The sequence below is a fragment of the Castanea sativa genome, chromosome 9 (genome assembly GCF_040712315.1).
Source record: "Castanea sativa cultivar Marrone di Chiusa Pesio chromosome 9, ASM4071231v1".
Taxonomy (NCBI): domain Eukaryota; kingdom Viridiplantae; phylum Streptophyta; class Magnoliopsida; order Fagales; family Fagaceae; genus Castanea; species Castanea sativa.
Window position 1 is genome coordinate 2,509,255 of NC_134021.1, and position 26,177 is coordinate 2,535,431.

Below are 26,177 nucleotides of genomic sequence, written 5' to 3' on the forward strand. Positions count from 1 at the left end.
GCCTCTTTTTTTTAAATTGTTATTTTGAAATTTTGGGCTCGATTTCGAAAATTTTATGAAGAAATCAGAAATGGACCTTCTAGTCTAAAGCCTAGTCCAATTACGTTACAGGCCCATTTTCTAACTCTTTTTTCCCAAACACAAGAAATTTTGATAAGCCCATTCCTTTTACTGTTTGGATAAGACTTTTACTGTTTTTTATGTTATCTAATCATTTTTGTTCAAGGGTGAGGTTTGGATCCAATGTCCAGTTGTACTAGACCTGTTGAGATTATAATATGTGTTCATTTTTTAACATATGTCATCATCTTAATGGATCCAGTGCACTACATGCACTGGACCTAAGCCTCACTCTTTATCCAAATATGTGACAAGTGAATTACTTTGAAGTACATGAATTACTTGCTAGTTATGTGAATTGTTTAAAAAATATAGTTTGTTTATCCATACTTTCTTCTATATTTTATTGACAAAATTTTGATAAAAATTAAGAATAATATTTTCAATAGTTTGAGGACAATTTTTTTTTTTTTTTAAGTTAAGAATGAAAAACGAACTTCAGACAAATTTTAGCATTGAAAACTATATATACACACATGGACAAAGGCCCGAGGAGGGAAAAGCATAAAGACCCCTCGTCTGAGGAGCCCGAGGAACAAGTGCTCCTTGGGAATTCTTCAGCTGACTACTTGCACCAAAAAATAAGACACCGTGGAAGACACTAGAGAGGTGCAAGTAAAGAAGAAAAGAAATATATGGGTAAAGTAGTCATCACCTCTGTATTCAAAGTTCTGCACCAACTCAGCTAACCGCATTAATAAAGAAATGACATCTGAACAATAATCTCACAGTTCACAACACATTCTATCACCTCTAGCAAAGTCCTGATGGGACAAGCATCCAAATTACTACCTTGAGACGTACAAGTTGAGGGCTTAGATGCAATAAGAGGGACTATATAAAGGAAAAGAATCCCTTCAGGAAGGGGTTGAATCATGGGAGAAGGATTAGAAGTGAAAAAGTGTCACCTTATATTAAGCACTTAAGCAAATATTTTGTGAATATTACCTCCTCAACCAAATCCATGGAAGTGTTTTATCCTTATTCTGTGCATTTCTTTATTACTTTATAAGCCTTAACTCTAGTGATTCCATATTTGGATCACAGTAACGCATTGAAGTTGACCTTGAAAACCTACCCTCTAACAAATTAATTTTATTGGGCCATAAATACATAACACCACAATTCTAAGTGGGCCTTGGGCTATTTTCAGCTCTTACACACACACACACACACATATATATATATATATATATATATATATATATTAATTATTGAGTATTATTGCTTGGTAAAAATTTTGTTTCCATTATTAAAATTCAGGATATATAAGCAGTAAGCACCAATGATTTGACCTCACCCCACCCCCCATAACCTTCCCTATTTGTTAGTAAGGGAAAAACTTACAATGGGGCTCGCATTGATATGGGCCTTAGTGCATTTTATCAAGTACAGTAAAGTTTTAGTCAAATTCAAGTTAAAATTCTTAATTTTTCTATTTTAGCTAACTTATTATTCACTTTTTTTTATAAGTTTATTATTCACATATTCATGTATCAAACCCCATTAATTTTCTATTTTCTTTTTTTGAAAAAGTTTTAGTTTTAACTTTAATCAGTTTTTGGTGCATGAGAGAATCGAACCATAGATCTCTTATTCAACAATCAGAAACTTTACCAATTGAGTTAACTGTCACCCACAAATCCCATTAAGTTAAAACGGTCTTTTTCAAAATCCTTATAGATTCACCTGATTATAAGTTTTATATCCAATAAATTTAAATATCCCAAGACATCCATGTATGTTTTCTCTCATTGATTAGGAGAGTATGATTTCTATATTTCCGGTTTGGAAGTGATACATACACACTTCTTCTCTTTTTTTCATTTTTTTAATCTTTGAGCTAATTTGTTCTTGACATTACAGTAATTTCAGTACTTTTCATAGCAATAGCTTGTACATAGTGTCACGATGGAATAGAAGAAGATATTTTTCATTTAAGGAAAAAAAATTCATGTGACATGAACTATTGCTTTACTTTTTACAAAGGTCCACAACATTTCCCCGCATACCTAGTAAATAAATCATCACTGTGCTAGGACCATCATGATGCAGCAATGGCTTCCATGAAATCACTAGATGCAAGCATGAAAGCTTCTACAAAACTACCTGCTCATCATGTAAGATATGGGATAGGCGAGAAGTACACACAGCTTGCTATGAATCTTTGGATACATGTTCATTTAATGAATTGTGAGTGTCAATACATCATACAAATTCCAAAGAAACAAAGCTGAAATTATGGATACAAGGGGGAGGCCTAAATATCACTAGAAATTTTATTCAGTAAGAGATCTTATGACCCATCAAATACTCAAAACTTCCAGTAAAACCCAACTGCTTGTGCAGATAAGCCACCAATGAACCCAGAAGCATTAATGCCAGCATAAAGCCAGGGCAAACAGCCAAACAAGAAGAATGTTTAGTGCACCCATATTTTGTTGGTTACCCTAGCCACTGATATATTGGTCCTACAAAGCAATGTCTGGCAATGGCACCTTCCAAAAATTCCATGCGTTATAATCTTCCTGCGCAGTTATTTATAATCAAAGTTGTCATGAAGATATTCATGAAAGAAATAGGAATGACATGTCTCTTCAGTTTTTTTTTTTTTTTTTTGCACCCACACCCTTCCCCCGTTTTAATCTAAGGCCAGGTATCTTACCTGCTCAACCAACGAAGTTGGAGGGAACATATCGTTGACAAGAGTGTGTAGAGACGTGTATGACTTCACATCAATGCGATGACTAGTGGCCACCTCGCCCTGCCAGTTTATACAAACTGTCTAGTGAACCAGAATATTACTGAAACTGAATAGTGAAAAACATAAGTTGGGGATAAATACCTTAGGGTTGATAATAAATATTTTCCCTTTAGGAATCCCCATTTTCTTATAACTGAGTTCATCTGTGTCCCTATTTCCAAATCCCGCATAAAATGGATTGTAATCAGAAGGGAAGAGTTTTCTAATATCCTGCAAAATATGATATTATACCATATATGCTTAGTAACATTTCTAAATAAGCATCCAGTAATGAGGTTTGAGTTTTGTTATTTACCTCTAGACATGCAATCTTGAATTCATGAGGTGCTCTTCTTATTACTAACATAAAAAAATGGACAAAAAAAACTGGTCAATAAGGCATGCCAAGTAAGCAACAAGAAAACCTCTCTCTCTCTCTCTCTCTCTCTCTCTCTCTCTCTCTCTATATATATATATATATATATTGGTAAGTAACACACACACCTAATAATTTAACTCACAGCCTCACCCTTCTCATGGGATGAGGAAGAGCCATTTGAACAAGAACTTACATGCAAACAACAAACCTAGGCAGTATTTATAAGCTTGCATACCCCCATTCATTAGAGCATGCAACTAGCCTCATCATACATCAAAGGTGAACTAAAGGCTACGGTAAAACTATTTCAGTTACCGTGTTCGATGTTTTGTTAAATTCATTAGAAGCTAGTTTTAACTCAAATTTATTTACTCTATAGAGAAATCCAAACATTTAGATTTGCATATTTGAGTGTTATAATTGCCATATTACTATGCGCTTTTTCCTCCTGGCTGGATGAGGGAACAATTTTTTAAGCATATTGTTAGCAGTATAAAAATCACTAGAACCACTAATCATTCTGACAGAAATCAAATTTGCTAGAGAGCAATCAGTGAGTCTACCCTTACAGTGTTGGCACTATAGGCAACTGTACCATGAACTTGATGCAAGTTAAAGTATTTCCTGCAAATTACTTTCTTTTTTTTAATTGGTAAGTTACATGCAAACCTAGTAGTGGTCTTGAACCCATGACCTCACCCTCCACCTTGCTCTTACAAAGGAAGGATGAAGGAGACACCATTTGAGTTACTGATATTAAATAATTTCTCAAGGATGGGAAGAAAAAAAATCTCACCTTCTCGGTACAATGAGGGAAATAATCCATCAGGTGAAATAACAATAGGTCCATTTGGTAAAGTTTTTCCATCCTGCATGTACAAAAAAGTTGTCACTTCAGCTATTACAATTCTATCAGCACCATAGCTGCATCATTATGGCCCATGATATGATCCAGGGAGCCAAATACACGACACAGATAATACAGGAATCAATTCTTTAGGTGCTAGATCAGGACCTAAACCCTTCAAAGAAACTAGAAGGCAACACTAAAGCTGCTGCCATGATACTAGCAACTCTTATTTTTCAATGCTAAAGCTTTCATTAAGGTATAAAATCTCACAGATTGGTTCCATTTTCAACCAATTAGGGAGCTAGTCAACCAAAAACCATTTTATTTTGGTACCTGCTTCAGATTGAGTAAAAAACTTCTAGTTAGATATGCCTGAACAATTGCCCGTGCACTCAGAAACAGTAGCTGATATCCATTCTCCTGTTATAAATAAAAACAGTTAGATATCAACATATATAAGAATGCCATATCTTTATCAGGGGGAAGGGGGGGAATAGTTGAAGGCATTAAATCAACAACCACACCGCTCGATAACCTTTATCATTCAAACCAAACTCCAAAGAAAGCAAATACTTCCAAAAGTGATTTATTACTTTACATACTTCTATAAAACAGGAGCTAAGATAGTAATGCCCCAAACTCAAAAGAAAGCAAATACTTCCAAAAGTTATTATTACTTTACGTACTTCTATGAAGCAGGAACTAAGATGGTAATGCCATGTTTCGCATTAATTTTGCAATGATCTAACAAAACTAGGAAATCAGTAATTAACATTTCCACAGAAAAATTAAAAAAGAAAAAATGTGTTAAAGTTATGGTTAAATGAATAAATTCATTATTTCTAAACAGTTTAAACTTTTGGGAGAATCAGTAATTAACATAGTATTAGAATAGGAGATCTTGATCCAAAGTTCGATCCTTGTTTCCACTCTATCTCCCATTTTAACAACTTAAGCTTTTAGAAGAATCGATAATTTAACAATATGATTATATTGATTCAAATAAAGAAAGACCAAAAATAACATTAGTAGAAATAGTAAAAAAAATAACATGTAAATTGTAAAATAAGGAAATAACAGAGAGTATGACTTTAAATAATATAGAATGGGGGAAAGAATAAATTAGTTAGAATATTGGTTAAATGATTACATTTATCCTTTCCTAAAGCTATTAGTACAAGTGGTAGTTTATCATGGAAAGAGAACAAGTGATTCTAAGTTCAAATATTGTCTCCACTCTACCACCTAAATGGCACCATAAATGGCACCATAGCTAAACCCTTGCCCAAGGTTAAATCAAATAACTCTTATCCTGCAAAGTACATTTGGACTCATATATCAGATCATAAAATCTCCCCTTGTTTTCCAAAGTCAACAATTTCTTTTTATCAAATTGGCTTCTCAAACTTCAGTAGTATTAATGGTTCACTTAGATTGAGTTATTTAAAAAGAAAGATTTGGATTTCAATTTTTAATATAAATGACTATATTGATGAAATTTGTGGATGGATTTGAGCTTTAATAATATGCGGATTTGAAACAATTAGGTTCTTCAAAGCTCAAATCATCTTGTCTTGTCAAATTATTATCAAGCAACTTATACTAGCAATTGTTTTTCAAATCTCTTGATTATAAATCCTCACATTCAAACACAACCTTAAGGACTGAGGAATAAACACAAATCAAATGACGATTTGAGAAGGTTATTAAGTTTCAAAAAAGGCATACCTTAATTGCAGAGAAAAGTCTAGCAACTCCAGATTGCGTCCAATCCCTTCCAACTAAAGGCATGAACTGACCTAAAACATCAGACCTGGAAAGGAAGAAAAAATAAATAAGAAGATCAAGGTAATGCACATGTCATACAAAATAGTTAATTGGAAGACATAAGTTAATCAATTTTGGCAACAACAATGCTCATAGTTGCATTAAAAATAAAGCTCATTATGGATGAAGAGTTTATTCTTTCCGTTAGAAATTTTTTTTTTTTTTTTTTTTTCATTTTTAGCTGATAAGTCATTAGTTCCACACTTCCACTGTCATTTACTTAATACCATACTTCTAATGTTTATCTCCCCTATCACTAGATATGTGTAATGTTCCAACTTCAATCATAATAAGGCCTAAGCGACCTGGCGATAAACAAAATGAAAAGGACCATTTCCATGAAATAGTTTACAAAACCATCAAGACGCTTGTTATCCTATCAGCAAGAACCATAACATGTCCTGCTTAAAAGTGATTTTGGTTGTGGAAGGCGTCCATAAGTGCACTAAATTGCATCACAAAATATGCCATTATGGATAAAAGTAAAAAGTTAAAAAAATATATATATTTTGTATTGAATTGTTGATTGCCTGTGTCAGCACATGGAACAACATGTACATGACAAATATACCTTTCTGTCAAACCTCAACGTTTTCTTTGTCTTTACTTTTTTTTAAAAGTTAGTTACATTCCAAAAACAAAAAAAATGAGAATAACATCAATAAAACCATAAAATTGGAAGACCATTCAGGAGAAGCTCCTGCTAAAGATATGTACACATACTAAAAAGTTTAAAAGAATCGTGCATACAGTAGCTATGGTCTGGCATTTGGTTAGGTCATCTTATAAAATTATGTCCAACACAAAAGAAAAAGAAAAAGTAGACAGGACAAAGAACATTATAATATAGCAGCACTAATTTTTAGCAAGCTCCAGTGACAAGCATAAGATTATATAGCCTTACTTAGTAATTGTTCCATCAACATCTGAAATTACGATTCTCGCATTCCACTTCCACAAGTAAATATGAGCATCAACCTGGTAAAATTAAAAGTGGCTTAGCTGTTAAAATATGCAAAAAATCCAATTCTATTGGTTATCACTTGCATATTGGAAGATTTTAGTACTAGATAATTGACAAACCTGTTGATTTCCAAGAACCCTGGTAGAGAAACTGAAAGTTATCTTATTTTGACCGTCTTTCAGATTCAAAGATGCTATCTGCTCATTAGTGGGAACATTGGTCCTTACGTATGGATTGCGAGGGGAATCATTGCCATCATGTGATGTCATAGTTGATCCCAAATGTGAAATACTAGACTCAGAATCAACAAAGATCTCCTCAGTCGATGAATTGCTACTAGCATGCTCATTTGTTTTGACTCTTCTAAATGGAATAGGCCAGAGCCTCCATCTGCGTCCTGATGAAGTAGCATGTCCAGAATCATCATCCCTGGGCTGTGGTGTGCCATCTTGTTCCACAGGAATCGCATCTTTGGGCTCAAAAGGTAAATCTAAACCAAATGCAGCCATTCCAAGAACCAGGGGAGCAGCTGTTTCCCATGGCAAGTACCTCTCTCTAACTCTGATGATTAGATTCTCATTTTTAATGATTGATGGTGCAGAGTTTTTAAACTCCTCTGCAGATATGCGATGTGCATCAAAGGATTCGGCAGCAGCACCTAAGCCCATACCTGGACGAAGTTCCTTCCTACAGAGTGAGATCTCAAACCCTGCAAACCATAAGACGGATAGAATAAGATAAACACTCTATAAGATCAACAACAGGAGAGCCCATAATTATAATAAATGCCCCTTAGTGGTCCTTACTTATGTTAGAGTGAGTGTGTATTCCTTCACTGGAAGATGCTGTTTGAGATCCCAATAGCTCACTTTTACTGCCTTCATCACCAGGTGCAGGACTTTTTGGACTATTATCTATCTCTTCAACTGCTGCTGATGCGGTAAATTTTTCGTCCTCGGATTCTGAACCATTACTAACAAAATGAACGGATTTGCTGTCGGAACACTCGTGTTCTGCACTGTATGAATTTTCATCAATTGGTTCGAATCCAACTTGCACAAATGGAGATGTCTCCTTAGCAGGAGAACTGGAACTACGGGAGGCAGATAGACCATCATCCTTTCTAGATTCAACAACAGCCCCATCTTCATCTTCACCAACAATGGGAGAACTCTTTTGCAATATCTCTTGTGAAATTTGAGTGTCCAATGAGGAAACAACACCTTTTAAATTGGCATTCACAACTTGTTTGGTCAATTCTGGTAGCTCCAAGTCCAAACAGCTCATATAAATATCCTTCCTCTTGATACTGGCAGACACCAATTCTGAATCACTCTGGATGTGAACCTCTGCTCCCTGATCTGAAGTGTTCAGAGCTTCTTGAGATTGACAGACATGCTCCTCCTCTCCTTCACAAACTTCCAGTTGGTGCCCAGAAGCATTGTCATCAATACTAATGCTGCAAACGTCACCAGATGCAACATTAGCTGTAGATGTAGTCTGCTCACTAATATAATCAGTAGCCCAAACATTTTCAACTGAACTATACTCCTCATCACAAAATTCTGCCCCTTCACCGGGGCCCAGATGAAATTGGGCTGTGGTGCTTAATTGCACATTCTCTGTATCCTGCTCTGATGCTGAGATGGGGGCTGTTAGTACATGACCATCCACACTCACCAAGATCACTTCTGAATCCAAATTCTGGGGTTCCACAAAATTATCACTATCTAAACCCTCAAATTGATTTGGTCCATACTCTGGAAACTCAACTGTTCCATCTAAAGAGGATTGCTCATCCTGGAAGTCATAAAACCTTCGCTCAACATCAGATTCTACCCTCTCAATTCGGTTCGCAAGCATGGAATCAGATTCATCTTGCAATCGGACCACCCCTGGATCAGAGACACAATGTTCAAGTCTATGAATGTCACTAATGTTATCATTACTGCTATCTTTTCTAATATCACCTACACTACTATCCCCTCCTGTAACTTCCAAAGTATCAGAGTCCTTTACAACCCCATTTGTCTCAACTCCTTTACCAGCATCAACCTCCTTTACAAAATATGCCTCCCCTGAATTATCAAGATACATGTGGAAATTGGCTTCGACGCCATTGACACTGATGCGGACAATCTTCTCAGCACCTTTCAGAACTCCCTGAAACTTACCAAACCGGACATACCAAGGCGTGCTTCTGAATGTGCCATCCTGCTGCTGAACAACAATCACATCAACGGCCCCACCAAAGGGATGAAAAGGGGTGGCAACAGAGTAAACACCTTGGGAAATTAAGCTCCCAACTCTACCCACCACATTCATCTGGTCAACCAACTTTCAAACCCTCAAGATTTTAGGAAACCCCAATTAGATTACAAAATTAAATCTTCCTCTCCTTTCAATAAAAGAAAAAACTTCAACCAATTGAACATAAATTATTTCCTCTCCAACCAAGAATGCAATATATTTCAGAATTTCTTGGATTCTTTTTTTTTTTTTTCTTCTTCTTGATTATGATTCTCCCACTTCAATGACACTGCATAACATGCAAGATAAAATAAGTACCATCAAATTGATCACTTTTAACAAATAAAAATACATCACTAAGTTGATATCAATGCCCATTTGATCACTGAGAAATTAAGGGCAAAGAAAATAAAAACTTGAACTGACCCAAAAGCCATTTCAACCCCACGAGATATACATGCGCAAAGAAACTAAAAAAACTTCAATGCAAAATCAAATCTTTGAATAATTTCTATGCACTATCATCAACCAAATGCATAAGCACCAACATTCAAAGAAAATTAAAAACAAAAACTTCAAGAAAAAAATAAAGAATGAGAGAACAAGCTTTCAAAGCAAAATAACGACATTCAGGCGGTTAAAGAAACTTACAGATTGAGAATTGCAGGAATCCAAGAAAACCCTTTTGGATATAGCCGAAGACAGACCAATCTGAAAGCTCAAATGCACAAAAAAAAAAGATTTTCTTTCTTATATTTCTTTCTCTTGCTATATAATCTTGGTAATTTCTCTACAAAATCTATGTTGAATTTTTAATTAAAAACGTTTTTGTTTGGTTTTTCAAACCTCCTTGGTTAAAATTTCTTGGAGGCTTCGTAGCTTGGACTTTTGAGAGGTTTGTTTGGATAACAAAACAATGACAACAGAGTCAGAGAAACCTCCATGACCAAGCAATAAATAGGTATTCCTTTCCTGGGATTGAATTGCTTAAGACTAGTCCTCTGTTTTTTCTTTTGTTTTTTGTTATATTTACAGAAACGAGTTGTTAAGGTTACAGGTAAATTTTGAGTGATGAGAAGGGTGTTTTGGGAATTTTGTAGCTTTTTTAGTTTCCGTGTGAAATTTCGATGTCTTCTGGACTTCGAATTGAACACACAAAGGAACTAAAACAAGTAACAAGACCTTGGAGTGAACGAACTGTGATGGCTAATATTTAAAGACCAATTTACCCTCGGAACTGAAGTTTTATGTTTTAACAAGAACAGAGTTGTCAACTCCACACCCTGGTTTCGAGTTTGGTAACTTTGGTTGTCCCTTCAATGGGTAAAGTTGTGGTTGTTTTGACCCAACCAACAACCCTTTTTCTTTTTCTCTTCTTTTTGTTTTAGTTACAGCTTCTTGTTATTTATTATCACACTAAAACTTCAATTGATTTTTTGTTATAAACAAATATCAAATCTCAAATCTCTCCTTCACTTTTTTGAAATACAAATATTGGAAATAAATATCCAAATATCAATATTTTATATGTATCTTTTTATTGCACAAGGTAGCGTTTGGTTTGAAGAATCCACGTCACTCCGTATCAAATTTTTGGAAACGTGTGATGCCTAAAAATTAAATAATTTTGCATTGGAAAAAGTTAATGAATGTGTTAAGGGTATGAGATAACCTTCGGTTAAGAGCTGGTGTAAAGAGTCTTCTTTACGCCACCAATGAATAAATGCCACATCATATTTATAATAAAAACCCAATACACTCCAGCACACAGTTATAACTCAATTAAACTCAAAATCCTCAAACACATATCCAGAATATGTGTTTGAGGATTTTGAGTTTAACTGTGTGTGCTGGAGTGTATTGGGTTTTCAATAGAAATATGATGTGGCGCTTATTCATTGGTGGCGTAAAGAAAGCACTTTACACTAGCTCCTGACCGAAGTTCTCTCAAGGGTATTGGTTTAGAAAAAAAATTTATAAGTTTTTTATGGGAAAATAAAAAAGTAACTATTTCTTTTTTAGTTTTATATATTTTCCATAAAAGTGGTATTAAAACTCTCTTAAAATTGTTCATTAACAAATGCCCTAAAGGCACCCGCTAACAAGATCCTTTTATGTTTGGTACTTTGGTTTGATTAAGAATCTAATAAGATTCTAAGAAGGATTAGATTCCTATATAGGGTTTATTCTTAAGAATCTTCTAAGAATTATTTGTTATTTCCAAAATATACTTATATTTATAAACAAAATATGAAGTCACTTTTTTTCGGCATCTTTCAACAAATAAATAATGAGAAAAATAATATAAAAAATCAATCAAGTCAATTCACTAAGATTGTAAAACAATAATCTAATACTTCATATAATAAAAGAATAATAATTTAAATTTCTTTTTCTTCATGGCATATTATAATATATTGTCTTTTCAATAAAAATAATTTATTTTATTTTAGAATCTAATTTAATACCAAATAGGAGGAGCCAGTAAAGAATCTAGCCTCGTCCCACGTGCTTCATGCGTGTGATAAGGCCCTCTATTTTTTATTATTTGGGCTTACATATTTTACTCATAGCAATTTTTTTTTTTTTAAGAAGAAGAAGAAGTTGTATTAGTACATGAAAGAGAAATGTGGAGGAGGGGAAAAAAAACAGTTTAGTGATATAAAAAAATGGTACGATTGTGGAAAAAAAAAGTAGTTTTATTTTATTTATTTTTCAAAAATAAGAAGTTGTATTAGTACTTGACAACTAACGTGAAAGAGAAATGTTGGGAGAATTTTTTTTTTAATTTAGCTAAAAATTAGGAGTTTTTAAATTAGTAATTTTATATGTCTTAAGGATGGCAATTTTCTACCGCCCCACTTAACCCGCCCCATCCCCGCTTCGCCCCGAGCGGGTTTTCCCCGCCCTGCAAAGGTGATGGGACGGGGATAGGTTTAGACTTTTTAGACCCACCCCGCCTCGCCCGAGTTGCTAACAGTTATAATTGTAAATTTTTCATACCCTAAAACTCTACTATTTAAATAACATATCAATATTAGCTTATTTTATTCTACCTAATGTGGTTCTCTGCCTTTATTTTGTTATGTATTATACTATGAGTTTTTTTTTTTTGTTAAACGCTTGGATATATTATTCATTTTTTCTAAAAATTGATTTGATTTGATAAGATAAATTTAGTTGTAATTTCAAGTATATTTTTATTAATGAAATAGGCTTCATTAAAAAAAATTGTACTAATTGTAGGACAAATTAACAAAAAGTAGAGTTTTACGAAATGGGGCGGGGCAGGGCGGGGATGAGGCAAGACAAAACCATGCGAGGCGGGGACGAAGATCCCATCCTTCAACCCCGCCCCGCCCCATTGCCATCCCTAATGTCTAACCCTATGATTTAAATCTTAGAAACTGATGAATTTGAGGGTATTTGAGCATCTAAATTGAGAGTATTTTGGATAAACAAAAAATATTAGTTTATTTTAAATATAACATCCCTACAAAAGTGGGATTAACTAAGATGTGTAAAATTTACAACTAAACATAAGAATCTTAAGAAATATTAGGTTAGAGTAGAAATTCTATCTTGTATTAAAAAAAAAAAAAATTATTCTCAATTTTTTTTTTTTTTTGAGAAAACATTCTCAAGAATTCTAATAAATTATCTTGTACCAAAAGCCTCATACAATATTCATATATGTATCCTTCTTTATAAGTTTTTTTTTTTTTTTTTAAGTATCCTTCCTACCCGCATAATCCAAAATAGTTGATCTAACCATCATCTTTTTCTTTTTCTTTTTCTTTTTGTGAGGAAACCACCAATTATCTATTTAATCGGTCAATATACAAAAATAAAAGATACATATAAAGTCTGTCTAGATATATAAAGAGTAAAGACACAACGTTACTTCCATCAAAAAAAAAGAAAAAAGACAACGTTACTTCTTCTTTTTGCCTTACACAAATTTAGGTTTTTGTCTACTTTCCTTTTTAATCACTTAATATGGTAATTAACAAGTAACAACTTTAACAACGACAAGTAATGACAGCATTTTCATTCAGCACGACTCTTTTTTGTTAGAAGATTAAAGCTTTTTTTTTTTTGTTTTGTTGCTAAAGTTAGAAGATTAAAGTTCATCGCATTGAATGTGCAACCCTTCATTCTTTAACCACTTTTGACAATAACAAGTCACATTACAATGACCGTTTACATTCACTAGTAACTCACGTCACATTTAGCAACAACTTCACAATTCCTTTCCTTTTCCTATTAGATTGTGACATGATCATATGAGATAGTTACATTTAATCTAACCGATAGATTTTGCTATATTGCACGCTAGTGTTATTTGGTTCAAAGTTTTAAAACGTGTTTCAAACACTTGAAAACAAAAAACTGTGGGTTTCACTAAAATTTTTGTTTGGTTGAGTCATGAGTGTTTTCAAAAAAAAAAAAAAAATTAGGGCTTAGTTGATTAGCTAAATAATAGTAGTGTTTTTTGTTTTCATTTTTAGTTTTCAGCAGAACCCACCACAAAAAAAATTGTTTGATTTAAGAATTTGTACTCAATTTTCATTTTCAGTATCCTAAAAGTTAGATTTGAATATGAAAAATCACAATTCTTTTTTAGCGTTTTCATTTTCATAGAAAATTAATACAATGACAATTCTGAAGGTATTATAAAAACGCAAAGGGCTCCACTTGATTGATATGAGTGCGTGTAAATGAAAAAAAGTAACTTAAAAAAAAAACAATTTCAAACCATATAAAATGAATTTTAGACCAAAATTATATTCAAAATAACTTACCAAACACCCTTACATGTAAAAATTGGTCATTTTTTATATATTTAATTTTAGATTTTGAATAAAAAAATGAAAAGTAAATACATCACTTTTTAGAACTATGCCGGCCTTAAAAATCATGTCTGGACATAACTATGCACGACTGGTAGGTTTTTTTTAAGAGCACCAAAAAGATGTTTTCAACGCTCATTTTCTATTTTTAACAAAACACATGGTGGCAAACTTGTACATAAATCCAAATGCTTCAAATCTATTCCATCTAGAGCATAGGGAGAACCAATTCTCAAATCAACTGACAGGGTCCAACAAAACAGCTCTCAAATCTGACACTACTCCCCATCACATTGCGTACTAACCAATTTCTTATATATATATATTTTTTATTTTCTATTTTTGGTCAATTTTCGTAAGCAGTAATAATAAGTTAACATAACTGAAGGTTGGTCGAGTTGGTTGGGCTCTCGGTCTCAAGGTGCTTGTATTGGGTTCGATTGGGTGTGCTCCTTAGCTCAAGTCCTGCTACCTGCACTTTGAAAATAATTTTCTAGACCAGTGTTTTACCCTTCTGTGGACCCACTCAACGCGAACAATAATTAGCCTCTAGTTACGAAGAAACACGGTGAGAAACCAAAAAATAAAAAATAAAAAAATAATAAGTCAACACAAAAGTCAATGCCGGCAATTTTGTTAAAATTCAATGCTAAAACTCACATCATCACACACATCAACAATTCTTCCTTCTATCACTTTTGATAAAGAAAACAAATGATAGTGGCTTTAATTTCCAACTATAACTTGTGTGATGTGTCACGTTGAGTAATAACTTCACCGTCTAATGAAAGTTATTATCATTATTCTATGTTGTTAGCATTTGTGTGTCAAATATGACCACGAAGTATGCTAATCTATTTCTCTTTATTATTGTTTAAAAATTGAGATGTTTTGGTCATTTTGGATAGATAGCAACACGTGACAAATGATGGAAAACTTTTCAACGTTTAATGATAACTTACATCACATTGGACAGTTTTATAGCATTTTTTGCGTGTTTAATAAAGAATGTGACAATGTCCCATAAAACAAGGTACGTCAACTCTTACCAGTTGGATCGGCCCTAATTAATTATGACATTGATTTGAACGGTCAGCTTTTTGAAGGAAGGGATCATCTGCAACGTAGGCCTTTACCTGTGATATAGAGTTTTTATACAGAACAAAAGCATTTGCATCGCTTCTAATTGAAAGAAGTCAAGCTTACGGTAGGCATGAACATATTAATATATTGACATACAATTAAATGAATATGCAATTACAATAATAATAATAATAATAAAAAAAGATAATTATAATATGTTGCTAACCTTGCAACTCGAATCATATCCATACAATACGTAGTGCACAGAAATGTGTCAATTCAGCCACAAGCCCTAAGTGTTGGATATATTTCAACAATTTACTTTTTGTGATAAAGCAAAAGGAATAATACACAAATTTAAGAATAAACAATAACACAAATAAATGTGTAGACAAAAACAATAAATAGATAATATGTATATATATATATATATATATATATATATGAAGAAATCTGCAAATTTCTCATGCCATTGTTTTGGAGTTTGCTTTAGTCCATAAAGAGATTTAATAAGTTTGTACACTTTTTTTTCTTGACCAGGAACAATGAACCCTCTGGTTGTTCCATATAAATCTCTCCATTTAATTCACCATTTAAGAATGCAGTTTTTACATTCATTTGATGTATCTCAAGGTTATGCAACGCTGCAATAGCTATCAACATCCGAATGGATGTAATTCTTGTAATAGGTGAATATGTGTCAAAATAATTCACACATTCCTTTTGTTTATAACCCTTAACAACAAATCTTGTCTTGTACTTGTCAATAGATCCATCAGCTTTCAGTTTCCTCTTGAATAACCATTTATATCCTAGAGGTTTACAACCTAATGGAAGATCCACTAATTCCCATATATGATTTTGTAAGATGGATTCAATCTCACTATTGACAGCTTCTTTCCAGATTAGCGCCTTAGGTGTAGAAATAGCTTCCTTAAAGTTATGAGGTTCATCTTCTAACATATAAGTTAGAAAATTCGGACCAAACGATTTTGATGTTTTAGCCCTCTTACTACCTCTAGGCTCAACCTCATTCCTCTCTTCCATCAACTCTTGATCATGAGAGGTACTAGATGTAGACTTAAAGTTTCTCTTATGAGAACTTGACTCTTGTGTGGATTTGTATGGAAATATCTCCTCAAAGAATGACGTATTCCTAGATTCAATAATAGTATTGACATGCATGTCAAGAATGTCAAACTTATAAATTAGAAATTGATATGCAGTACTGTTATGAGCATAACCGAGGAAAATACAATCAGCGGTTTTTAGTTTTATCTTTATCATTTTAGGAATAGGAACCACCACTTTTGCCAAACACCTCCACACCTTTAAGAATTTATAGGAAGATATTCTACCTTTCCATAATTCATAGAATGTCTTACTGGTTTTCTTTTTAAGCAATTTATTAAGAATACAATTGGCAAAAAGAATAGCTTCCCCCCACAAGATCTGTGATAAAATGGAACTTATCAACATTGCATTCCTCATTTCTTTTAAGGTTCTATTTTTCCTTTTAGCAGCTTCATTTTGCTAACGTGAATAAGGTGCAGTGGTTTGATGAACAATACCATGTTGTAAACAGAACTCACCAAATGGTGATTCATATTCCCCACCTCTATCACTCTTTAGAACCTTAATCTTTTTGTTGAGTTGATTTTTAACCTCATTCTTATGTTGCATGAATGCCTCAATTGCCTCATTCTTGCTCCTTAGCAAGTACACGTACCAATATCTAGTGCAATCATCTATGAAAATGATGAAATTTTTCTTACCACCTCTAGTTTGTACAGATTTCATGTCACATACATCACTATGTCTTATATCTAGAGGTTCGGTGCTTCTTTCAATTGATTTAAAAGATGCTCTAGCCATCTTAGCTTCCACACAAGTTTCACATTTATGATCAAAATCAATTTCAAATTTAGGTAATAAATTTAATTTGATTAGTTTATGTAAAGTATGATAATTAACATAACCCAATCTACCATACCATACATTAGATGACTCAAGCATGTAAACAGAAGATGTACCCTTATTATTATCAATAGTAGGAAAAGTAGTCATTACATTCATCTTAAATAAGCCATTGCTCAAATATCCTTTGCCCACATACATTTCACTCTTAAAGAATGAAAATTTATTAAACTCAAAAACTAACTTAAAACCATTTTTGCTCAATAATGAGCCAGATACAAGGTTCTATTGAATTTCTGGCATATGCAGTACATCTTTCATAGTAAGAAACTTGCCCGTAGTCATTTTGAGCACAACCTTTCCAATTTTTTCAATCTTAGATGTTGAGGAATTTCCCATGAAAATTTTTCCTCCATTACCCATATAATTATAGGTAGAAAACATTTTCTTTTCTGAACATACATGGAGAGTAGCCTCAGTGTCTACCCACCATTTTTTGGTATTTCCTCCTACTATATTCACTTTAGAAATCATAGCAGAAAAGTTCATGCTGGTTTGAGCCACAACTGAATTCACAACAATTTTATTTGATATCTGTGTTTAACAAAATTCAAACAAATTGAATTCTCAAAACCAGCCAAGTTTAAGAAATTAATATAAATATTTATGTTCAAATGTTACTGTGCAAAATAGAGAGTAAAACTAATTGCATAAACTGAGCAGACACAATGCAAACACAATAAACAAAAGAATCTATAAAAAAAAAATACAGCCAAGCAATAAACGGTAAGATACAAAACTAACCTAATATTATAAAACATAATCAAAACCACCAACACTGTCAAGCACGAAATCAGCTTTATCAGATGCTTAGAAAATATCTAAGACACAGAGCAGCCCAAGACGTACTGTGAATGAACAAATGAAACCAAAACCCATCCAAACAAGGATTCAAGTAAGGCAAATATCTTAATATTATATAATAAAATTAAAGAAGTTGGATAGCCTTGAAAAATCAAAATTCCCAGCACATTCAAACACGTAATCTATTGAATATCATAAATTAATTTATAATATAAATAAGTGGATATTTATGGTAAGCGGTAAACACAACCCAGGTTTTTCAAGTTTTGTGCAGTGTATATACAACTGCGTTCTAGTGTTTTTCAACCATCACAAAATTCCTTTCACTGTCACAAAAATAAATTAAAATTATTGAATATATTTCAACAATTTACTTTTGTGATAAAATAAAATGAACAATACACAAATCTAAAAATCACATTTATTAAGTAATAACACAAATAAATGTGATAGACAAAAATAATAAATAAATAATGTGTGTATATATATATATATATATATATATATGAAAAAATATGCAAATAATTAAAAACTAACAAACCAAATGCGTAAATAGTGAATGATTCAGATCAAGTCTTGTGTTTGACACAATCTCCTTAAAACAGATTTTGTCCTTTACACAATCATTGTGGTGCTTTGAGACTCACCGACGTCTGCCTCCCAAGATAAAATGACCTACAACACGAAAACGAGTCTGTCTCTCAGGATAAAATGATCTACAGCACGAAAACGAAGCATAGAAGATTGTGCTCTGCGAACTACTCAGTGTCTCTTTCCCTCTCTTTGACACAAAATAAAATGCACAAAATATTTTCACTGGAAGAGTTTTCTGAAAGTAGTTTTTATGAATAAAAGACTACGAAAAATTATACGTTTAGTAACAGACACTCTGTTTCATGGGCATATAAACTCATATATTATCTCTTTCCTTTCCTATGTGGAACTCAGGATTTTTACCACTTTTAATAACATCTTCAAGTGAACATAAAAAATATCAATTTTTTGTTCACCCCACGCTATTTTTCCAACACCAAGCACATACAATTACAAAGTAGGCGTAAGGCAAAAGCAATAAAATATACGGACCACGTCGGATTACACCCCACAATTACAAATAATTCAACAATGCCCTATAGGGGGAAAGAGACCGTCTGTAATAGGCAATTACCAAATATTCTGGTGGCTAAGGTGATTTTGGAAAAATAAATATGGTAAGGGTGTTTGGTGGTTTGAGGAAACCATATGTAAGAATAAGAATGACAATGATGCATAATCTTTACAATCTACAAAACTTTGTTTAGCATTGATCATTTGATCTTAAAAGATATGAAATGGCACTTGATTCTATTTAAATCTGTGGTATAATATTTACAAAGTAACTACCATGAAACAAGCACCTAATCTTTCATTGCTTGGCAATGGGAGAAGTAACAAGCATGCTTCCGACACCCATATAATCGGCAGCAAAATCGTCATCATTTTTACCCAGCATATCCTTCAAGCTACATTCAACATTCCTTGCCTTTAGCACCCAAAATCTTGGCTTTATCTTCTTCTCCAACGAGTAGCTAAAATACCTTGGATAGTCCACCACATCAGTTATTGGCTTCTCCATTGTGTTGACAAGGAATTCTACCTTTGGTCTTAAAACTTCATCAATGCTGTATCCTAATAGAGGAGAGAATTTACGGACCATAAATGCAATATCCTTTGCTGATAGCCCTAATGTCATTAAGTATGTCATCCTGCATACAAAAGCACCCACAATAACAAGATTTATGTGTGTGGCAACTTTTAAAACAACTGTAATCGTTTTAAATAACCCATATACATGCATTGTAATCATTATAAATATGGTCTAGATGTTGACGTAACTCATCAAGTAATTCAAACTTCTCAAAACGACAAAAATATCAAATGAGAGAAATTGTGGGTAGCAAGTCCTATTAGTGATAAGAACTACATGCTCTTGGTGTATTGTGTAATACTCTTATGTCAGTATTACCTTATCAGTTACCTAGAGTTGAATGAGGTAAAAGGGCCATGCATTTGTATTAACAGCCACACATGTGAAAGATCACTATTACATGTCCTTGTAGAAAATCATGCATAGTAATTTGAAATCCTTTTCATAAAAGTATAAATTAAGGAAACCAGGGCTAATGTATTTAAGTATGAGTCATACCTAGGAAGTAAAGTTCGGTCAACATCAGACACAAAAAGCTCCGGATATTTTTTTATTACACGGGGAACGTGAGCTCCAGATACACCAATACCAGTAAGGAATTCAAGTTTTCTCTTAAGAGTTTTCTCAATGCTGGTAGCAAAAATTTCAGGACAGCGACAAATTATCCTTCCAATTGTTTCTTTATCAATCCCAAGATCTTCCAAAAATGAAATGACCTGCACATAAAAATTAGAAAAATACTCAAGGAACTCTAAATGACAAAAAGATTTGCACTTTTATGTGTATCAATTGCATTTAGACATAATGTCATTCTTCTTGGTTGATATTGACAAATAATCTAATTTTCTTAATTCTTTATCTGATCACAATCGAATCACTAGAAGAGACTGAATACAGAGAGGGAACATGGCAAAGGTTGGTAAGTAGTGAAATTTAACAAAATGTTATGGGCCTTTAGGTAGGACTTTCAATGTCCTTATATTCAATGAGTTGAAATTCTTGTATGCCTAATCTATGATTAGTAGGCACTTACAAAATGCTTTAAAGTAAACTAACCCCTGAACCAATTTAAATAAATATATATTTATACATGTATATTTCGTATTTAAGGTCCCTTACATGCTTGACTTAGGCTCATTGGAGCTGGATCCTGATTCATGACTGCCAACTGTATCATAGAGACACTGGCATTTGGAATTTAGATCCCCTCCATTTTGATTTTCATTCCACTTCAAGTCTAATCACCTACTGAATGTTTGATGGGTCTCACTCCAACAGGTGAGCTGCTTGAGATGGATGGTTGGATTAAATTATATTATGACAGATGTGTACAAGCAATTGAGATTGACCTGCAATTGAGGATTTGTTATTTTAGGCTCCATAAGCACAATCAACGAGATTAAGGCAAATTGTGGAGGGTATCTTGCAAGCAATGCAAGCCAACAATGCATCTAAGTACTTTTAATTTCTCCAAGCAAGCACATTCAAGGGCACCACTGACATAGAGCTTTTAGTCTTGTGTTGGAATTAGGCAAACTTACCAACATAGATATTACAATTGATTATTTACCAAGACAAGTTAAGCTATTTTGACCCAATGTAAATGGAGAATGATCAATGTTTAGACAATCATTCCATAGTACAACAAGACATCCATGAAACTTTCCAAAGACTGATTAAATATAAATATAAAAATATATGTATGCATGTAAAAACACTCCCCATAGATAAACAAACCAAACCCAAAACATGCAATGGGGAGGAAACTAATGATATATGAAAGAGACACGGGGAAGTTCAATATTCTATATTTAACTAAAAAAGAAACTTAGAAATGCTTTGGTGCTCTCTTAAGAAACAATAGAACATCTAAAGTAAATCATTAAGTAGCTGCCGCCAATCTAAAGGTGCAATGAAATGTTATAATATATATGTGCCAGAAATTTGGATAAAACCAGTTACACCTACTTGGAGAAGCTCTTGAGGTTTCCGAAGTAGTAGCTGGGGACTTTTAGCAATAACCTGACCTAACTTTTTGTTTCTAACACCTAACTCATCAAAATGTTCCACCATCAACTTCAGCTTGCTGGTTGAACAACCCAATATATGTGGCCAGCTTTTGATTGCACGGTGAACACTCAATATAGGGACCTGTCACAAAGCATAATAGCTCACCAATATTTCCAATACAAAGTAATTAATCAACATTTTCAAACAATAAAGCATCCGTGCCTCCCCCTCCCAACCCACCTATTTCCCAAAAGAGAGGAAGAAAAAAAAGATAAAAGTAATATCCTTAAATGAAATAAGAACCCCCAGACTTGGCCAGGTTACTTCCATAAGCAACGCAAAAGCAAACTAGCAATACAAGACACTGCAGATTACGCCCCTCTTTAAAATAGACACGCAAGCAATACTGTAATGCTTAAAAATATAAACTATAATGTTTGACCAGGAAAAACAAATCATGTAAAGAAAAAAGCCATGATCTTAGTAAAACTTGGCTGGACAAGCAAACATGACTTAGTAGGATATCATACCTTCTCCAAATTAAAAAAATAAAGGACCTCCTTGTAGTTCTCTCGAATGCTAGTAGATAGAATCCATGGATATTTTAGCAACAATTTTCCCATATCTTTATCCACTACTGCAACCTGCAAGACAATTCATCAACATAGACAGACAGGATAACAACATAACAAGAGAAACATACGAAGGAAACATAATTTCAATATTGACTAGAAAATCATACAAATATTATCATATTTAAATTAAGAAGAGTGTTGTAGCCATAGCAGATATGCATATTAAATAAGCTTCTTAAACGGTGAATTTTGTTACTTATTCAAAGGAAAAAGATATATCCATACAGGGGATGAGAGACTAAAACTAACAAAAATTGCCCACATGCATTACATCTCTATCATTGCATAATGCAATGGATAAAACCTAACTTTATGTTTCAAAGCATTCCACAATACATTTTTGTGCGTATGCTAAAATAACATAAAGCATGATTAAATTTCACAGTACCTCCTTGAAAGCCAGGACTCTTAGTTTAATAAGCTCAATATTGTAGAAAATAATTGGTGGAAATAATAGAATCATGTTTATCAGGCGTCCTCTTGGTACTCCAATATCCTCAAGAAATTCCACCATAGGTTTCATGTGGGATTCTACTGATAACAAAAGAAGTCGTGGAAATGATTCGATTAGATATCGAAAAGAAGCATCGTTGGAACCCAACATGTCTAAACCTCCACGCCGTGCTTGAATCTACAACATAAAATTGAAAAATTGTCTTACAATTTCATAAATCACCCAAACATACATATATGCATACTGAACAGATCAACATAATACATGACGAAATTTGGGTGAGACATACCAGACCTTTTCGAAAAAGGATAATGTTTGTTGCAATTCTTCATCAATTGGAATTGATAAATACATCATCATACGGCGAGCATTTTTTCCTATGCCGCCCCCATCATTGTTGCCAGAAATTAACAGCTCCTTCATACACTTAACCTATAAGTGAAACGCAAAATAAGCAACAATTCTGGCAGAAATTCATTTCAGAAAAAAATCTATAAGATAAAAAACCAATAACATGAAACTGCTCCATCATCTTATTATCAAAATCACCAACATTTGGCAAAAACAGAGAGTAAGTAAATAGAAATCTGCAAGAGTTTATTGTACAAGAGCATAACTTAGGGCCATTAATTGATACTTAGACTTAGTGAATATTGATAACACAAGGTACCAAATAAGTGAATAACTTAATCTAGACAGACCCCACATCATATCCTATAGAGTTTTGGACAAGTATTCAATACTCCTAGAGCAATGCTCCCTCCTCTCCCATGAATGGTGAGTCTCACAATGAATTTAATTAGTATACGTACTATCATGTGAGAGGCAGGAGCACTACACCCTGAGTACCTAATAATTACATTTGAGTAATAAATAGAGTATTAAAACTGTCTCAAGGCCCTTGAAGTGTAAGCCTAGGATCAAAGAATCAGGCTGCCAACATTCAGTGCCTGTTAACTAATCCTTCTTGTGTAGCATTCTAGCTCATAGCATAAAATTGTGATAACAACATAACAATAATGTTAAAAATCCATACTCCTAACCTCCCAACCTAACAAATCATGACCAGAAGGTGGCAAAAAATGGTCAAGCTTACAATTCCTAAGAGTGACTTTATTTCTTTAAAGAAATAATATCTCAGGCCAATTTCCAGATTTACTATTAACCGTGTCAAAGAGAGACAGCAAAAATATTTCAAACCAATAACTAAAAAGTAGTTGTTTTGTTGTTCGAGATATATTCCAGTGTTCACAGCATATAGAGCTATAAATGAACTGGACTGTTTATGAACAGATTAGGCACACTTGGGAAAAAATTTATTTATATTTGTTTATTTATCAAATGAGCCAAGCTCAAGCCTAATGGTTCATTTGGATTGAGGGGGAGAGAGGGGAAGTCGAATAGAATTGGCCCAAAATTAGCCTATTTTCAGCCAACTCTACTCTACTCCCCTCCACTCCCCTCCCTTCCCCCTCAATCCAAACAGGCCCTAAGTTTAGGCTTAACTTATCAAAAAAATGTTTAGGCTAAACTATTAAATAAGCTAAGCTCAAACGTAATAACGTATTTGTGAGCAACCTCATGAATATGTATACATGTATAAAAAAAAATGCTTATATATAAAACATGGAAACAAAAAAATGAACCAAGCTTGGAAATTGAATCTAGTTTGATGATAAACTCGAGTTTCGGCTAGTGTTCAAAATAAAATTAAATGAACAATCCTGAACTTTCTCCTCTCGTTTACCAGACCCAATGGCATAGTTTTCCATTTCTACTTCAAATTTTATAATTTGAAACACACACACTCATTTTAAACCTCAAGCCATTGCTTCACAATCGTTTTTCATTCCCACTCAGCAACTAAACAGAGATTCACAGCCATTATCTACAACCAATCAAGAAACAAAAAAGAACCCAACAAACATTCTAATACATAAAACAAAAGAAGCAACCATTTTGGACATTTCTCTCGAAGTCTCTCTCACCTTATGAACGAGAGCAGGAAGCGACTCAGCAGACAAATACCGCGCAACATTCATGGCCGCAGAAAGACTCAACCCCACACTCTCCAAGAACGCAACCTTGCCATTATCACCTTTCTCCTTGGCTATATAAAGGACCTTCTTCTTGAACCCAACAACAGCATCTCCAGCAACAGCAAAGTCTTTACCTTCAGCTCCGCAGGAACCCCACAGCGAGAGCTCGTCCAAATCCCTGACCCCATCAACAAGCATCTTCAAATACCTTGGCGAGTTTGAAGAAATGGAGTCCGAATCGGCCTGGGAGACCCCGAATCCTTGGAGAAACTCGGAAATGGCTTCTTGGGCTTCATGGGTTTGCCATGATTGGTCGGTGGGTAGAGGCTCAGGGTTGCTTGGTGGAGATGCGAGTAAAGGGTGGAAATGGAGGAGGGGTTTTGGTTTTGGAAGGAGAAAAGGGTGGGACTTGAATGGGATTTTGTGGAAAGAAGAAGGGTAGTGAGGGAGGGATAATGGGTTAAAGAAAAGGTTTTGCGTGGATGATGGTGAGAGTTGGAGGAATTGGGAGAACATGTGTGGGCTATGCAAGGGTGAGCAGTGATCTCTCTCACTTTCTGGCTGTGGCAGCTTAGAAGTTAGAAGTTAAAGAACAATGACACCAAATGGGGGAGGCGGGGTTTGCATTGAATCTCGATATTTTTTTTAAGAAATTTTTTTTTTCTAATTAACCTTAAATATCAAAGAATTTTGTTAATTGTCACATTTCAAAACTATTTGAAAAACTAGCATCTGGAGCGTTTAAAACTCGAGATCAATACAAAACTCGAGCTTTTAATCTTTGAGTTCATAATTTTTTCATATACTTACGTGGACGATTTTCCACATAGAACCACGTAGAACTCGAGTTTTAGACACTTGATTTCACTTTCTTCATTTTCTCCTTCTTTCCTTCATTTTCTCTGTTCTTCCTTTTCTCCTTACACCTCACCCACAAATTCATCAAATCTCGGCACTGGAGCAATAACCCAAACCCACAGATTCATAATATCTTGACACTAGAGCAAAAACCCAAACCCAAAAATCACGATCTGGGCACCAGAGCAGCTCCCTAAGCTTGGGTTCGTTGATCTCATCACCAGAGTGGTTTGGGATTGTTGATCCGAGCACTGAAGCGCGCTTGGGTTTGATGTTCTTGTCTGATATTGTTGCTTGGTTTTGGTTTTGGTTTTTTTATGGGTTTGTTGTCTTCAGAAGTGGGTTTGGGGTTTTGAGAGTTAGAGAAATCCTTGGGGAAGAGGGCAAAGGGGAAAAATAGAGAAGGAGAGAAGGGAAAAATGGATTGAAGGAAAAATGAAACTCGAGTGTATAAAACTCAAGTTCCACGTGGATTTCCCACTCCACCTCAGCTGTGCCAGCACATAGAAATCGAGTCTTTTAAGCTTGAGTTGCTACAGTGAACTCGAGTCTAAGAGACTCGAGATGCTATTTTACTGAATTATTTCAAACGCGTGCTAACTAATGATATTCTCTCCCAAATGCATGCTAGTTGGAAAATTACC

General features: G+C 34.0%; 2 protein-coding genes across 2 annotated transcripts; both read right to left on the minus strand.

The window, feature by feature from the left end:
- Positions 1-2,274: 2,274 nt before the first annotated feature.
- On the minus strand, positions 2,275-10,281 carry LOC142610600 (phosphatidate phosphatase PAH1). The gene is made up of 11 exons (XM_075782449.1): positions 9,785-10,281; positions 7,690-9,422; positions 7,003-7,592; positions 6,824-6,897; positions 5,821-5,905; positions 4,426-4,512; positions 4,039-4,111; positions 3,180-3,223; positions 2,966-3,094; positions 2,786-2,884; positions 2,275-2,648 (listed from the first exon to the last, which is right to left on the minus strand). Exons 2-11 carry the CDS (start codon positions 9,206-9,208, stop codon positions 2,592-2,594), a joined length of 2,757 nt encoding a protein of 918 aa, XP_075638564.1. The 5' UTR covers positions 9,209-9,422; positions 9,785-10,281; the 3' UTR covers positions 2,275-2,591.
- An 8,812-nt stretch (positions 10,282-19,093) lies between these two features.
- Positions 19,094-25,268, minus strand: LOC142609550 (uncharacterized). Its single transcript, XM_075781159.1, has 7 exons — positions 24,625-25,268; positions 22,931-23,068; positions 22,571-22,813; positions 22,078-22,191; positions 21,506-21,688; positions 20,036-20,253; positions 19,094-19,595 (listed from the first exon to the last, which is right to left on the minus strand). The coding sequence occupies exons 1-7, from the start codon at positions 25,189-25,191 to the stop codon at positions 19,256-19,258; spliced, it is 1,803 nt and encodes a 600-aa protein (XP_075637274.1). The 5' UTR covers positions 25,192-25,268; the 3' UTR covers positions 19,094-19,255.
- Between the last annotated feature and the right edge of the window lie 909 nt (positions 25,269-26,177).

Coding starts and splice junctions, on each gene's coding strand:
- LOC142609550 (XM_075781159.1), bottom strand. CDS start 25,191: ATGTTCTCCCAATTCCTCCAACTCTCACCATCATCCACGCAAAACCTT. Junction 21,689..22,077: donor ATTTTTTTAATTTGGAGAAG/GTATGATATCCT, acceptor GCTTTGTGACAG/GTCCCTATATTGAGTGTTCA. Junction 19,596..20,035: donor GACCGAACTTTACTTCCTAG/GTATGACTCATA, acceptor TTTTGTATGCAG/GATGACATACTTAATGACAT.
- LOC142610600 (XM_075782449.1), bottom strand. CDS start 9,208: ATGAATGTGGTGGGTAGAGTTGGGAGCTTAATTTCCCAAGGTGTTTAC. Junction 6,898..7,002: donor GGGTTCTTGGAAATCAACAG/GTTTGTCAATTA, acceptor TAATTTTACCAG/GTTGATGCTCATATTTACTT. Junction 5,906..6,823: donor GTTGATGGAACAATTACTAA/GTAAGGCTATAT, acceptor CTTCCTTTCCAG/GTCTGATGTTTTAGGTCAGT.